Raw genomic sequence first — 14897 nt, 5'->3', positions numbered from 1 at the left:
ATTATTTCTCCCCCTATTCTAGGGCAGATTTCAGATTTTTGTCACAGCTTTAAGCATATAGATGCGGACCTTCCAGCTCAAAACTAGTGATAAAAGTGGTCTCTAATTTCCATTTCTGCCACATCCATGTACAATGTTTTAAGATACAAAAGTACAATAAAGCAAACCTTGAAAGACACAGGAAAAAAATGAAATTGTTCTAATGATTTACCATACCAAATCAAATTTAAATCTGTATTTTAAATCTTAATGTGTATCTAGAGTAGAAATGTAGCTTTGAGCATTTATAACAACTCTGGCAGCTCTTGTCAATGTACTTTCCAAATATTTCACTTGTATACAACCTGCATTTGTTTTGATTTCAAGGACAGGTTAAGTAGTTCACTCCAGACAACTTCTGGAACTGAAATCAGAGTGGAATTTAGGATCTGCTGGCTGTAGGATCTGTGATCAGGTATCTCTTCATAACAATCCGAAGAGAAGTCACTAATGACCACAAATGGTCAGCCATACCAATAGATAACATCACCAGTGGAATCTTGCATAAGCTCTGTGCTGTCGTGTATTATAATATTCATAAACAAATTGGAAAAGGAGAATATATGAGGTGAGAAAACTCACAAATGGTATGACATTCTTTGACGAAGGAAGGATGTGAATAGTCTGTGAGGAGCTGCAAAACGATCTTACAGGATGGAGCAAAAAGGTAATAAAATAAAAATGCCAAGTGATGCACAGTGGGAAAACCAGTCCTAGCATCACATAAACTGATAGGCTCTGATAATTTCTGTTCAGCACCTCTTTAGCATTGCAGCTGCATGAAAACATTAGTCCTGTACCAGGCAGCAGTTAAAAAGGCAAATAGAAAATGTAAGGAATTAAGAAAGGAATAGAGAATTCAGTATGATATATTACATGAAGTACACTATCAATAACAAACCCACATAAAATATGGTGTAAAGCCTTTGTCCACCCAAGAATAGTATGTTCTATTTTGGAGCTGTCATTTCAGAAGCAGTAATTCAGTATTGGAAAAGGTTCAGGAACAGACATCAAGAACAATCATTATTTCGTGACAGCGAATTATGATGTTTTAAGTCTTATAGACAAAAACATAACTTCTGCAAAATGACTGACTGATTAGGCTAGGATTAGCACCAAGGAGGTACATCGCATAGGTTCTCAAAACTGTTAGCAAAACAGAGGGTGGCTAGGGACTGACAGATCATCATCTCTTCCAATAAGAGGTAAGTCAGTAAAAGAAGTTATTGAGAAACAAAACTGGGAGGATTGTTGGGTTTATTTTTTTGAGCAGTTGACATGAAATATGTAGACAGAGGCCTTTGCCAAAGGATGTTTCAGATGTAAAAAAATTTGCAGAGACTCAAAGTAAGATTATGAGCATTTAAGAGATCCACTGAGGGCTGCTATGCAAACAAGCCAGATTAGGCTCACAACATCACCATTTAGAGGCAACAACACTTACCCACCCTTAGGCATCTTCTTAAAGCCACTCTTGAAAACAGTACTGAGTTAGATGGATAGTGACAACTACTGAGTTTTGGCTTGTTTATGTTTCCTGATGCATTACCTCTTTGCAAGTACAGACAATGCAAATTTAAATTTCTTCAGTATCTACTTAAACTACAGTTAATTAGTGTGAGACAGATGAAGAACAGATAGGTCAAGAACTTACACATGTATTTTTATGATTATTTGCTATATTTCTATGCAGTTTCCCCAGCTGTGTTAACTTTGTTAATGAAAAAGATCCAAACCCAACAAATTTATCACTTTACAGGCATTTTCAAAGTTTTACAAAAGATTCTCAATTGACTTTTTAATCTGAGTATTTCGAAGAGCAAGACAGGAAGTTCATTTCCCAAGCGAAATCTCTTCACACAGCTGTGCGTACTGGTACACAGCAATATACTTTGTGGCAATGATTTTAAACAGCCATAAAATAACCATGGTGAGATCATTATACTGTCTGGCACCTGTAACAGGTTTATTCAAAAAAAATAAAAAATAAAAACTTGCACTTAGATGATATGTCTGTGAAGATGGGTCAGACTGCCAAAAACAATATAACAGAAAAGCCTTTGCCACCAATAAATGCTGTCCAAGATTTTATTTTACGTCTTTTACTTTCATAGAACATAAGCCCCGGCCTTCCACAGTTTCTTTTACATAATCTCTTCCAACTCAACAACTTGGAAGAGTGAAAGCTCTCTTATCAAAACAGATAAAAGCAGTTGTTTACCTGCTCTTGCCTTGCACTTCTGATACAACCTACAAAGCATGATCTCACTATAAAGTGCAAGGAAGACTGGAATCTGATATATCATGAAGTACACGATCCATCTTACCTAACTTTAGCCATATAGGATTCAGGCCTTTAATCTCTGTTGTCTATGCTTCCTTCAGAGTCACTGCACAAATACAGATAAATGTAGGAATAAATGTGTTCTAACATTTCCGGAGCATGGCTGGCTATCAAATCTAGACCCTATCTATGACTGAAATAGCTTCATACATTTAATATTATCCCAACCACTGAATACCACTCAGTGGCTATTACCACATATACAGAAAAGCAACACTGAAAAAAAAATTTTGGGCTGTTCTCCTTTCTTAAACAAGGTTTTTGCTTTGAGTCCTACCTAAATTACATGCCACTTGGATTAAAACATACACACACAACCAGCAGTCAAGATACTTTCTAACTACTATTTACAGCATGATAGGGGTGATTACAAAGTAACATGCTGTGGTCAAGAAATCTACTGTGCTGCCAGCCAGGGTCAAATTCTACCCTTTAACAACAAGACCAATACGGAATAAAATTTTCATTCTGGAGGATGGAAGGATACTATGGTCTGAATATAAGATAATACTGCGTTAGAAAATGAGGTGTACATGAAAATGTCTTGCATGAAGTGGAGGACAAGAGACAGGGATCAGAGTTAAAGGCTACAAAAGACAGGGATCAAGGATATTTATCATCCCACTGTTCACTCCTCTCCTTTGACCCTGAATTGCATCTAGATGTGGCCTTGAAAAGAAAGCAAGTTCAAGTCTTTGGAAATTAAGAAAATATAAAGTCTACATGCTCTACTCGTGGATTTCTGACTAGTGGGTAGGCTGAAACCAGAGACATGCAACTTCACATTTAACTTAAACTATAGCAAGTGTCAAACCAAGCAAGTGTCTGGGCCTTCAAAAAAGCTGTAGTCAGAGAAATGGGTGTACAAAAGGAAACAACTTTCTCTCTACTAATGACTCACTTCACTTTATGCAAGAAGGGGAGAAATAGCCTGAAGTATTCCCACTGCAATGAATAGAGGGGAAGAGTTTTCCTTGAAAGATAGCGATGATTGTCCTAAGAAGCTGACCATTGCAGACTGACACATATTTTGAAAATTTGCCAAAGTATGATCACAATATGGTAACTAATTGTCACTTGACATTTAAAAGATGATTAAACTGAGACACAATGAAAAAGACGCTTTCTCAAGGATAAAAAAAATGATACAGCTATTAATGAAACATCTCTGAAAATCTGTTCTGGACATTAACGTTCACCCTGAGGAAACTGAAATTTTAATTCAAGAATAATGTGGTTTGTTTTTTTTTAAGCCAGATCACATAAGTATGGAAAAGAAACTCCCATCAACCGCCACTTTATTATTTCCTTACTGCAAGAATAGTATGAGTTTTGTTTGTTTGTTTTTTATGTAATTAAGTAGTAACTTACCAAATTCCAAGGATTACAGCAAGCTCTTCTGCACACAAATCAGGTATCTGGTACTGATCAGCGTCTGCTAATTTTATCTCATTAAGCACTGTGTCATCATTTAAATCACAGTTCTGTTGGAGGAAAAACATACATTTTAAACTAGACACAGTTTCAAAGAAATTTATGCCTTCTCAATGTGAAAAATAATGTTTGAAAAAGGTAATGCAAACATCAGAAAATGATAAAATTACAACTAATCAAATGCTTTTGGCATTGGGGCTTTTTTCTTTCCTTATGTGTCACCTCAAGCCTGAGGTTCTCCTTTCTCAGGAACACTGTCAGTTTAACCAAGTGTGCACTGGAGTGCAATTACTGACCATTTAATTGCAAAATAACTTGTTCAGTCGTCTTCCTGAACAAATAACAAGGGAAGAAATTTAGAACTAAGCACTCCATGAATGGAGATGAAAATCAGAAATTTTGACCAGCCTCAGCTTGGCCTTTACATAAGCTCACAGCTTTTATAAGTCTCTTCAGAAGTTTTCCCTCTCATCCTATTTTCATACAAAGAGAATATTTTACTTTATCTGCAAATGGTAGATCTTACATAGCCACACTGAAAATGGGAATCAAATTTCCCTATAACTACTTTTGTACAAGATCACAGGCCTTCTAGCTTTCCACATGCATCATCTGTGAAGATTCTCAGCAACTCTCAAGACTTAGCCTCCATACAACTTTCATGAGTAGTCTTCTAAAAGTCTACAAGATGCATCGACCATCTGGCCTAAACTTGGACGAGCAACGCTGTTGCCAGTAGCTTTTGGCAAATGGAAAACAGCATTAACTCCAATTTTGCCTGAAAGAGCTTCAAGATACACCCAGAGATGACAAATTTGAGACCAGACCTTGCAAAAGAAAAACTAGAATCCATTGTTAAAAAAAATTACATTTAGTTGACAAATGACATTAAGAAGTTGTATTTTAATACTTAGTTATCAACAAAGACATGATAGAAAATGGAAAAAAAATTGGATTTAGGAATCTACTTCGCCAAGTCTGGTCTAATACCTGTGACAAGACACCCACGCAAGGTTAATAACATGTTTGAACTTGAAATACCTCTGTTTTTCCTCAAAGAAGGACATGGTTCTACCAATACCGCGTTTTTGAATTTCTGATGTACAAAACACACAAATAAAAGGTTTTAATTTATTTTTTTAAATAGTAGACTGTGATAACAGAAAGACTAACTTCTTGATAGTCTGAGTAGCTTATGATGGAGTTGTGTAACTGTTACTTAGATCTGCATAAAATTCAATTCCCTCCTTAAAGATCACAAGATAAGATCTAGAAACACTAAAATCATTCCTCGTGCCACATTTCTATTTTTCAGAATGAGTAGATATAGTAGATTAGAGTTTGGAAGCAGAAAGTTATTGTTGACTTCTTTTGCTTAAGTTTCATCTAGGTACCACACACTTTCTGCATGCAAACACCAAAGAAAAACTTAAAAGTATTTTAATTAATTAAAAATACCAAGTAGATTTTAAGAAATTAAAAAACATCTCCTCTCAAATACATACCATTGTTAGGTTTTCTAGAGGAGTAGGTGCTGGACTTAGCTCACTATGAGGAAGGAGGAATTCATCTGTTCTTTGGACATCCACTATAAGCTGTGCTACATATTTTTCCTGAAATCGTGTTCTCTTCCCCAAAGCACCTGCAGAAAAGTAATACAAGTTTATATTAGTGACCACTAAAAAAACGTAATCCCATCGTATATTAGAAACTTGCTCACAAAAAAATGCAAAATAAAAAGAAACACATCGAGTTAACCTGCAAATCAGTGGTGTTTAACTGATCTGCCTACAATGAACTAGATGTATTCTCATTGCTTACTACAATGTACAAAGAAAAATGTATTAAAAATATATAAACACAACTAGATAGGTCTTGCAAAGCCCATCTTAGGTAAGTTTCCCGTAACTCACAATATTGCCTCTTGAAAACTCGTAATAGCCAAATTTCATCAGTTCCTTACAGCAAAATACGAGCAACATACTGCAAACGATTTGTCAATTTCCCCACGGACAACATGGAAACGTTTAGGTAAATAAAAATCTCCTAATGTCTTATAAAGCAACAAAATTTCCAAATGGGAACAGTTCAGTGTCTCAATGCTTCTGTGGATTGGTAGGAGGTTTGGAAAATATAATCACTATGGATGGTATTTTCCAAAGCCCATTCACTTTTTACCTAGGGCTACACTGCTTTTTAAGGACATGAGTTCGATGCCCAAACCAAATGTGGGGTGACAGAACAAAAATTGTGAGGAAATACAAATTTTGAATTTTTCTTCAGTTTTGCATCTTTTCCTTTACATTTTATTGCACTAACTAGATAGTTCACAAATAAGTTATTCTCAAGAAAACACCTTTGCTTGCTGTTACTGAAGTTCATGTAACTAGTTTTAATGGATATGATGTTTTTAAAATGATAGTTTACAGCTACAGTTGTACAGTTTACAGCTACATTTGAAATATTTTAAATATTTCAAATGCACTATGTGAAAGTCATCTTAACATTTGTTTCTTCAGTTCTTTATGAGATACTCAGACAACTTTTAATAAGTTTTTAGGATAGCAACTGACACCAAATTGAAAAGAAAAAAATAGCTGTACTTCTATTAGCAACCCGTTTCCACACTGCAATCAGAGAAGTCAGAACAATTTCAGAAGAGTAACTTAAAAATAACAAGAGACCTATCCACTCCCAAAATAGAGATGAAAACTACCAAATTTGGAGGTTTGCTTGTTTATTATAATACAATGCTCAGATAATGTGAAATGTGAAATCAAATACAAGGAAAAGGAGATGTGAATACTGACCCACTGTTCTTTTTGCAGAGCCAACTGATATAAGAAGTTTGTAATTCCATTTTTGTTTTGAAAATGTGCAGTGCATTAGAACTTGGACATAACAATGATTGACTGCTCGTGTGTTCAGTGGGCAAATGCCAAGGGATGAGGCCACTGTCAGTAAGAATCGTCTGGCACTTACGCTGTAAGAGCACTCGCTCCTTTTTTTTCCAGAAGGTGGAAGGAGAGCATTAGGGAAATGAGTAATTAAACTGATTACTCCTTTTCTGCCAGTCACTCCTTTTAATGGGAAAGTCCCATGTTAAGAGTTTATGAAGGAATGAAAATGGTTCTAAAAATAGCACCTTACAACCACATTGGGGGGGGTCAGGGCAGGAAGAGAGACCAGGCAACGATTCATACTAATTTTACACAGTACCACTCAATTCTCAATTTTAATAATGCTTGTAAGCCATTATGCCGTAATTCACTTCCTATTACGCCTTATTGCTTAAACAGATTAAAAGAAGCACTCACAAAGCTATGTTTGTTACTGATAAATTTTAAATTTTACTCACTACCAAGTACAAGCTGTGATGCCTTCATGCTCTGAGATAGCTCCTCACCTTTTTTTTTTTTTTTTAAGCAAATAATTCCTTTGTACTACAGGGAAAACACACATTTTCCAGATTAAAATGATTATTACATATTTAAGTTGGGGGAAAATTTTGCTTGCTTTATACCACCAGACAGAATCACAAAGAAATAGGGATTCTATACATCAGAGATTTTACTTTCCGTCCTCTATTAAGAGTTCCCAGGGATGCATTACTGGGCATAAAAACAGTAAATGGGCAATATGTGGATTTCAGGATTTAGCATTATTAATTCTTCATATCTGATCATTTTAAATTTATTTGGATTACCACCCCTCATTTTAGTAAATTTATAAGCAAGGCAGACTACAGTCTTTTACTGGCAAATGTTTTGTAGTTATTGGTGATTGTGACTGGCTGTGAGGGATATAAGGATGCTCTTCAACAAATGATGAATACAGGACAGACCTTGATTACTGGGGCCAAAAAAAATACACAAGCCACAAACAACTATGATTTATTCACACATTTCTAAAAAAACTTGGGAAAAATACTGGTTCTAAGTTCTTTACAAGAGCAGCATAAGTTCCCATGCTGTAATAAAATCTTCAGTCAGTAAGGATTACAATCCCAGAAGAATGAAAAACTCTCAAAACCTTTTCCTAAAATGGAAATTCCTTCCCAAAGCCGTAAAAACATCTTTGATAGAAGCTGAATTTTTACAGCAAAGCAAAGTCATTTTTGATGTTGTAACATTCCTTCCATTTACTCAAAATATGCATGTCAAATGAATTTGTCTTGAATGCCAACAATTCCCACATGTTCAGTTCATTTCATCTGCCTTCAGGTTCAACATCCTTCATAACTATTCTAATACATTTATGGAGATAAGGCATGGAACTTTTAGGAGTTTCACAGCAACATTCTAAGACTATCAGTGTAATGTCTCTCTAGGACTAGAGTAACCTCTTGGTATAGTCATCAAAAATGCAAGTAATTCCATAGCACCCAGTCACCCCCCCAAACCAGCCACCACCTCCCCCTCCAAAACCCAGCTTTTCCCTAGGTTAGATTTATGGAGGTAATTAGCTTTTAGATGAATAATCTCTTTTAAAGAAAAGCACATACTCCTCAAGCAACTTGAGGAATATAAGCTGCATAGCCATCTCGCACTTCGATTTTACCTGTTCTTAGTTTATTAAATTTTTATAGCCTGAACATCATCACAGGCACTGATCTTTTTAATAAAAGCAATAAAAATTGGGTTCATTTTAAACAAAACCGCCTTATATTATCAAGCTTGCAGCAAATGTCACACATACGGTATGTCACATATAGGAATAATTTTCATATTTAAATTAATCATATTTCAATCGATCACACCTTTTTTCCTATGTTTTAGACAGATACCATCAAATATAATCAATTCAATCACAGTTATGCAAAGTATTATACCACAATATTTTCTTCACAGATTTTTCAGTTAATCTTTAAAACCTTGGAGTAAATGAACATGGAGTTCTACAACAATTCCAACTTATTTTTAATTAAAATATTAAATTGGTTAAGGACATAAGTAGAAGTAGGTATAGCTCCAATTTAAATATAAAGGAATAGCTAGCTTTTTTACATACAGTGGTGTAATAGGTAAGGGGGCTGCAAGTTTCACTTCCTTTATCCTTTCTACTTTTTTTTCCATTTCTTCCCAGACAAAACCTAAAGCTTCCACACAAGAAAACTGTGCATTTTGTGTCATCCTGTTTACTCAGCTGAGCCAGATAGGCCAAATCTTTCTACATCTATACATGGAATTTTAAACAAAGTTACAAGTGCAGCAATCTGATCTTCAGGACTCCAAAGAACAGATTCTGAAAGGATAATTTTAAGATCTCTATACTGATTGAATCCTTGATATTTCTATTTTCTTTTCTATTTATTTTCTGCGGTGACAACAGCTCCAAAAGTGACTTTTAAATGCAACTGACATGGAACAGACCTAGACTAGTGGCACGAAAGGTTAAAGACTGCATCATATAAACATGCGGACTTCTTTATAAGCGTATAGCAAACCCAACCCCGAAGATGTATTCCCTACCACACCAACTAATTTTCGAGTCCCATAACAGAGACAACTAGATCTAGAATTTGATAGACTGATGAAATACAACATGGAAGGATTGTAATACTGCAGCTGCTCAGACACTCATATTAAGGCTGACATTGTAACTGGATGGTATGTTTCTCTTCCTTCTTCCAAGCTATGCTAATTCTTATGACAAACCTGTAAGAATTTCCAAAGTATATTTAAGTCAAGAATTTCCAAAATATATTTCTTTATTTGGACACATTAAAAAAAGAAAAAACATGGTAGTTTGGTCCAGCCAATCAACTTTCACAGACTGTACAAGCAAACTTACCTGTCAGATTAATCTGCAGTTTTGTTATGTCTTTTGCTGTATTGAAGCATTGTTTAGCTTTTTTGTACTCATAGTAATACAAAAATGTATAGGCACACTCAAGATTGAACTGAACTGCTAAGTGACAGCCTTCACCGCCTGTGAAGAAAGCTTCTGCTTCTGCCACTGCAAACCAAGAAACAGAAAAGCTATCAGGATACAGTCTGGGAGAATTTTTAAGTTATATTTAAAATACCAGCAGAGGAAGTCTGTTATGCTTAAAGCAAACCTCCACACATTTATAAACACTCAAGTGGATAAAAGATATGTCCATTAAAAAAAGCTGAAAAAAGTCTTATATCTCAGAACCGCTATTAGAGTAAGAAAAAAAAAAACAAAAGTTTAATATTCTTTTATACTTTACAGTAAAGCTAAGTTGGAATATTGCTCTTGAAATAAATATCCAACTTGAATCTTCAATCTGCATAGGTACTCAATAGAAAACCTTAGCCTACAATTACATTCTCATCTTAGTGTCAAAAACAGCACATGCCATACAAATCCATGTCAATTTAAGTCAATTCTTGTCCTTCTCCACTCTCTGTAGTTACATAAAAATTCCCACCCCACAAAGATATTTTAAAATTGATGCTGTGGGCCAGCAAAGCACATAATTAGAAACATACTTTGTTTTATACAGGTCTGGGCAACAGTAAATAGCTCAGGTGATCTCTCCTCTAACAACTGCTGGTGAATATTCACACATCTTAGAGTCCACCAAGGTAATGTCTGAAAGAAAACACAGATAGCTCAAGTGAACAACAAATACAGATTTTTTTTTCTTTTCATGAAAGAGTGGCTTTAAAATATAGACTTACTAATCTACTAGATAGTCATTTCTGGAAAAAAACAAAATCTACTAAAATAGCTGGTTTATGTAAAAAGTGGGCAGTGACCTAGCATAAAGATGAAAATATTCAAGCAGCTCTACAATGCTCTAACAGTTTGATGGGCTTTGTTTCTGTTAATTTCTCTACCTTTTCTCTGAACCCAGCAAATGTTTATGACCACAATCAGGTAAGAAACTTTGTGACCAGGAGATAAATAAATACCTGAGTGTACTTATTCTGGACCAGCCACTTGCTACTTTGTTTTCATAACTCCGAATTCTTGTAACAGAAAGACAATAAATAAATAAAAAGCTGTTCCCTACTTTTCTTCTTTCATGTCATATTCATGATTTTAATAAACAGCCATGATTTCACTCTTCAGTAATCTTTCCAGTCTGAAGACTCCTAGACTACTTAGTCACTTTTCATGTGGAAGCCATCCAGTACAGTATCTCTGGCCATCCGGTGTTGCCCTTGCATGCAAGTTTTCCTGTTCAATCAAATCGTTTCGTATCTCTTTATGTAAGGGTAGAAAGGAGACTGAGACAGAAGTGCTCATGAGAACGCCTTACAATCACAATTAAAATTATTAATGTTTGTATGTGGAATCTGAGAAAGACAAATACTTCAGTGATCTAAGCAATCATTCTACAGCAGCGCTGGACCACAGCTTAGGAGATAACTCATTTTAGAAAGCTGTATACACAAAACATAAGCTCCCCAGCGTATCCCATCCCTGTCTATTTGCACCAGATGGCAATGCATGGAAAAGCTCAAGTATAATTTTGAGAATAGATTGTTATTCTTAAAATAATCTTCTGCGAACGTAGGGCATACCTCTACGAAGGCTCTAATGATTACTAGCTATTCTGCTACTGTTAGTACTCCAATCATTTTTGTCAAAACAGATGTAGAAGTGCTGCTCAAAGGCACCTATCTTCTGAACTTTTTATAGAAGTATGCTTACATCCATCAGACCTAAAGGCTGAACAGATTTCAAGTAAAATAATCTAAACCCATCACATGTAGTTGACTGTAATGTCCCTAGAAAGGAACTATCAAAAAGAATAATAGTATCTATTTCAAAATGCAATGAAAGATGATTTCTGATATCAAGCTGAATAGAATAAAAGCACACAATCAACAGACTTTGCAAAAAAGGTCAAATTCCAGTATTTCATCACTTACTTTGAAACCTAAAGGCAATTTAAATAAGTTTCAAACGACTTCAGTTTAAATGTATATAATAAAGTACTTATTTCCCATGCAACAGAGTACCCAGCTCAATGATACAATTTCCTGAGGCCTGATGCCTGCCACTCAAAAATCGTAGAATCACAGAATGCATTTATAAAGTTTCAGGTAAGCTACTTGAGCTCTGCATAATATTTAATTAGCAACGTTATTTTTTGGAATCTAAGTTAAAAATACTTTTTGATTACTGTCAAACATTTAATATGCTATAGACAGTAACATTTTTAAAATATAACAGGCCTTTATTAATGCTTTAGATAATAGATTTCGGGGTGCTTTATCCTACTCTAAATTAATTAGCAGTAAACTTTAAAAAAACAAAGTTTTTAAGAAACTTTCCTTTGAATTTGGAGGAAATGAGAAAGAATTAATTAAGCTTTAGTTGTTACATTGACCTGCTGATAAAAGTACTTTTTATCAGTTACTGCCATTAGATTACCACCCAAACTTGATGTAGCCACAAGTAATTGAACCTCCACTGGTAGAAGGAAGTCCCCAACTATGTCAGTCTGGGGGCAGGCAGCAAGGGAATTCTCTATACCAGGTACATTTTCTCCCTCCCTGACTGACCCAATTGTTGAAATTCAACAGCATTCATCTGTGAATAACAGGGAAAACGATGGAAGAGCTTGGCTTCCAGAAATGCAGTACAGCCAACATCTCCCACACAGTTTAATTCATCACAAAGACACAGCTGGGAATGGATGTTGTCAGCCAAGCATAAAAAGGGACCATGTGGCATTTTGATCTCCAGCCAAATTCTGTTCAACTGGAATGCAATAGAGATGCAACTCTATTTTCTCAGATGTTCAACTGGAATGCTGCTGTTAGAAGTCATCCAGTTCCAAAGAGTCCTGCTACTAAACTACAAAGGAAGTAATGTCAAAAACCCTCTCAAGAAGAGACTCATATCTCCCTGATTTTAATGTACAAACACAACAGGGAATTAAGGAAATCTCCACATGGATGCCTGCAGGAGAGGTTGAAGACAATAAAAAAAAAAAATAGCAAAAGAGGACATTCTTGGCATCTAGAATTCATATGGTAGCAGTTAATGAGATCCCAAAGCTTGTCAAAAAAGGCCACAGTGAGTGTACGACGCATTACTTTATAGGGCATTTAACGTGTCAGTCCTGCCCCCCTCCCTCCTTCAAAAATGCTACAAAGTATGTGCCTTTTTAAAAGTTGCTTTCTATTCAATTTTCTAATTTTTACAGATTATGAAGGGATCTTCTCTTCTGGAGAAGACAGTGAGAAAATAGTTTAAGAAAATTATACTTGTGTTTAACTGTAATCACTTTGTCTGAATTGTTTCTTAAAAGAAAGAACCTCAGAACTGCAGAAAAAGAAATCGAAGAAGCTATACTGACTTAATAAGGTATGAAAAAAAGAACAAGAGAACCAATTAATGAGCATCTGGCAGTCATAATCATTGGTCACATGCTTCTTACCTGAAGAGATGCAAGTTTGTGTCTTGAATTCACAAGGATTATCCTAGCTATAAGCAGCAAGATAGGATGAGAAGTCAAGGTATAGACTGATTCAGCATCTAGAACCAGCATCTTCAAAATTGCTGCATGCAGCATTTTGGGCTGAAAGAACAAGAAAAGTGAGAAAGTTCAGGAAACATTAAAAAGTTTATGAACAAAATCATAGAATTAGGAAAAACAGCTACTCATATGTGTAAGGAAAAAAAAGTCTGCTCAAGACAAGGCAAAAAAAAACAACACATCAATGTGTCTTTGAATCCCAACTGTTCACCAAGTCATGGTAAATTCTGCCTTGCCTCTTGCTTGCCAGATACGTCTTCTCAATGTGATCTGATATATTTAGATTTAGATTTCTTCTCACTGGAAATGCTTATATCCAGTTAATGTTACCAAATACATTCTAGTAATGTCCTCTCCTTGATCTAAGGGAGAAAAACTGATATACCAAAGCCATTCCACTTGTCATCACAGAAGTAAATAAATTTATTAAATGTCCTACAATACTCAAATGCACCAGATATTCCTCCTGTGATTTCAAGATGTGTTACCGTCTTTCCCCAGAGATAGCTTCCTTTTGGAGTGGCATCAGAGTAGCAATACTAGAACCATTTTTCCTTTTGTCCAGTAAACAAAGACCTCCTTTTAGGTGTTTTCCTGTGATGTTCCCTACAGTAATTCTTTTCTTAATGGGCTTGAGGTAGTTCTCCAGGAAACCTGTCTCTCAGTGATGATGGTCAGGGGACAATCACCTATTCTTCTTTTCCTTTTAATCTAAGGAAAGCATTCACACAGTTTATGTTCAGACTAGAGCAGATGTCAGTTCATCAGTTGACTCCTAGTTCTCAAATGGCAAGTTTCCTTTGCAAACTGAAAAAAGGAATGCTTTTGTTTTCAGTTGGTATTAAAGGGGCAAGAAAAGGGAATGGACAGAAACAGAAGACCAGACAGTTAAGTGACAGTTTGCACTGAAGTCACTTGCCTGAGAAAGATTTTTATTCAGTCTACACAAACGAGATAGAAGTCATTTTAATCACATTACAGCATTCCAAACAAAACCAGTAATGTAGTTACTAAGTTCTCTGGAACTTTTTTCAACACCTTTACCAACAGATTACTTTAAAGACAAAAGTTATTAAAACCACAGTATTTCCCTAGTCCACTTTTAAACAATTCCTGCCTCTCTTTACGGCAATTTTCAGACTTTTTTCCTGATTTCCTTAGGTTTGTCCATTATTTATCATGTATTAACATTGAAAATACTCCTACTTAGTAGGCAATGATTAAGGAACTTTACATTATTCACCCAAAATGTAATTCTTACCTGACATCACTGCAATTATCAATCCTACCATTGAAAACAAAGTTTATTTCCAAGTGGTTTCTCACACTGTTGTAAAGAAAAAATGGCCATGTAGGAAGACATTAGATCCATCGAGGAACAGCCTTACCAACATCTCTAACTACTCTGATTTTGAAAAGTTATGACTCTGTGCTTCTAAAGATTCATTTTGAAAACATGAGAGATATAACAGGAGACTTCATACAGTTTTCAGGTTAAGTTAAACTTGTTTCCCTATCATCCTTTTTGAGGTCTCTTTTCAATAAACAACACTGAAAGAATCAATGGGAAAGCAAAGAAGATATCAGCTTTGTTATAGAACTGTTTTCTAA

At 35.3% G+C, this 14897-nt stretch overlaps 1 protein-coding gene across 2 annotated transcripts in view; it reads right to left on the bottom strand.

Moving 5' to 3' along the window:
* The window catches only part of TTC27 (tetratricopeptide repeat domain 27), a 111508-nt gene that overhangs the window by 83967 nt on the left and 12644 nt on the right, over positions 1 to 14897 (bottom strand). For both annotated transcript variants that reach the window (XM_084512724.1, XM_084512725.1), the window contains exons 4-8: positions 13188 to 13328; positions 10279 to 10381; positions 9614 to 9778; positions 5326 to 5462; positions 3758 to 3870 (exon numbers count right to left, since the gene is read on the bottom strand). In XM_084512724.1, the coding sequence (XP_084368850.1) occupies positions 3758 to 3870; positions 5326 to 5462; positions 9614 to 9778; positions 10279 to 10381; positions 13188 to 13328 (659 nt within the window). The remainder of the gene's footprint in view (positions 1 to 3757; positions 3871 to 5325; positions 5463 to 9613; positions 9779 to 10278; positions 10382 to 13187; positions 13329 to 14897) is intronic.

The sequence above is a fragment of the Aythya ferina genome (genome assembly GCF_964211825.1).
Source record: "Aythya ferina genome assembly, chromosome: 3".
NCBI lineage: Eukaryota > Metazoa > Chordata > Aves > Anseriformes > Anatidae > Aythya > Aythya ferina.
Note: the sequence above shows the minus strand (reverse complement) of the source record. Positions and strands in the feature narration are given on the sequence as shown.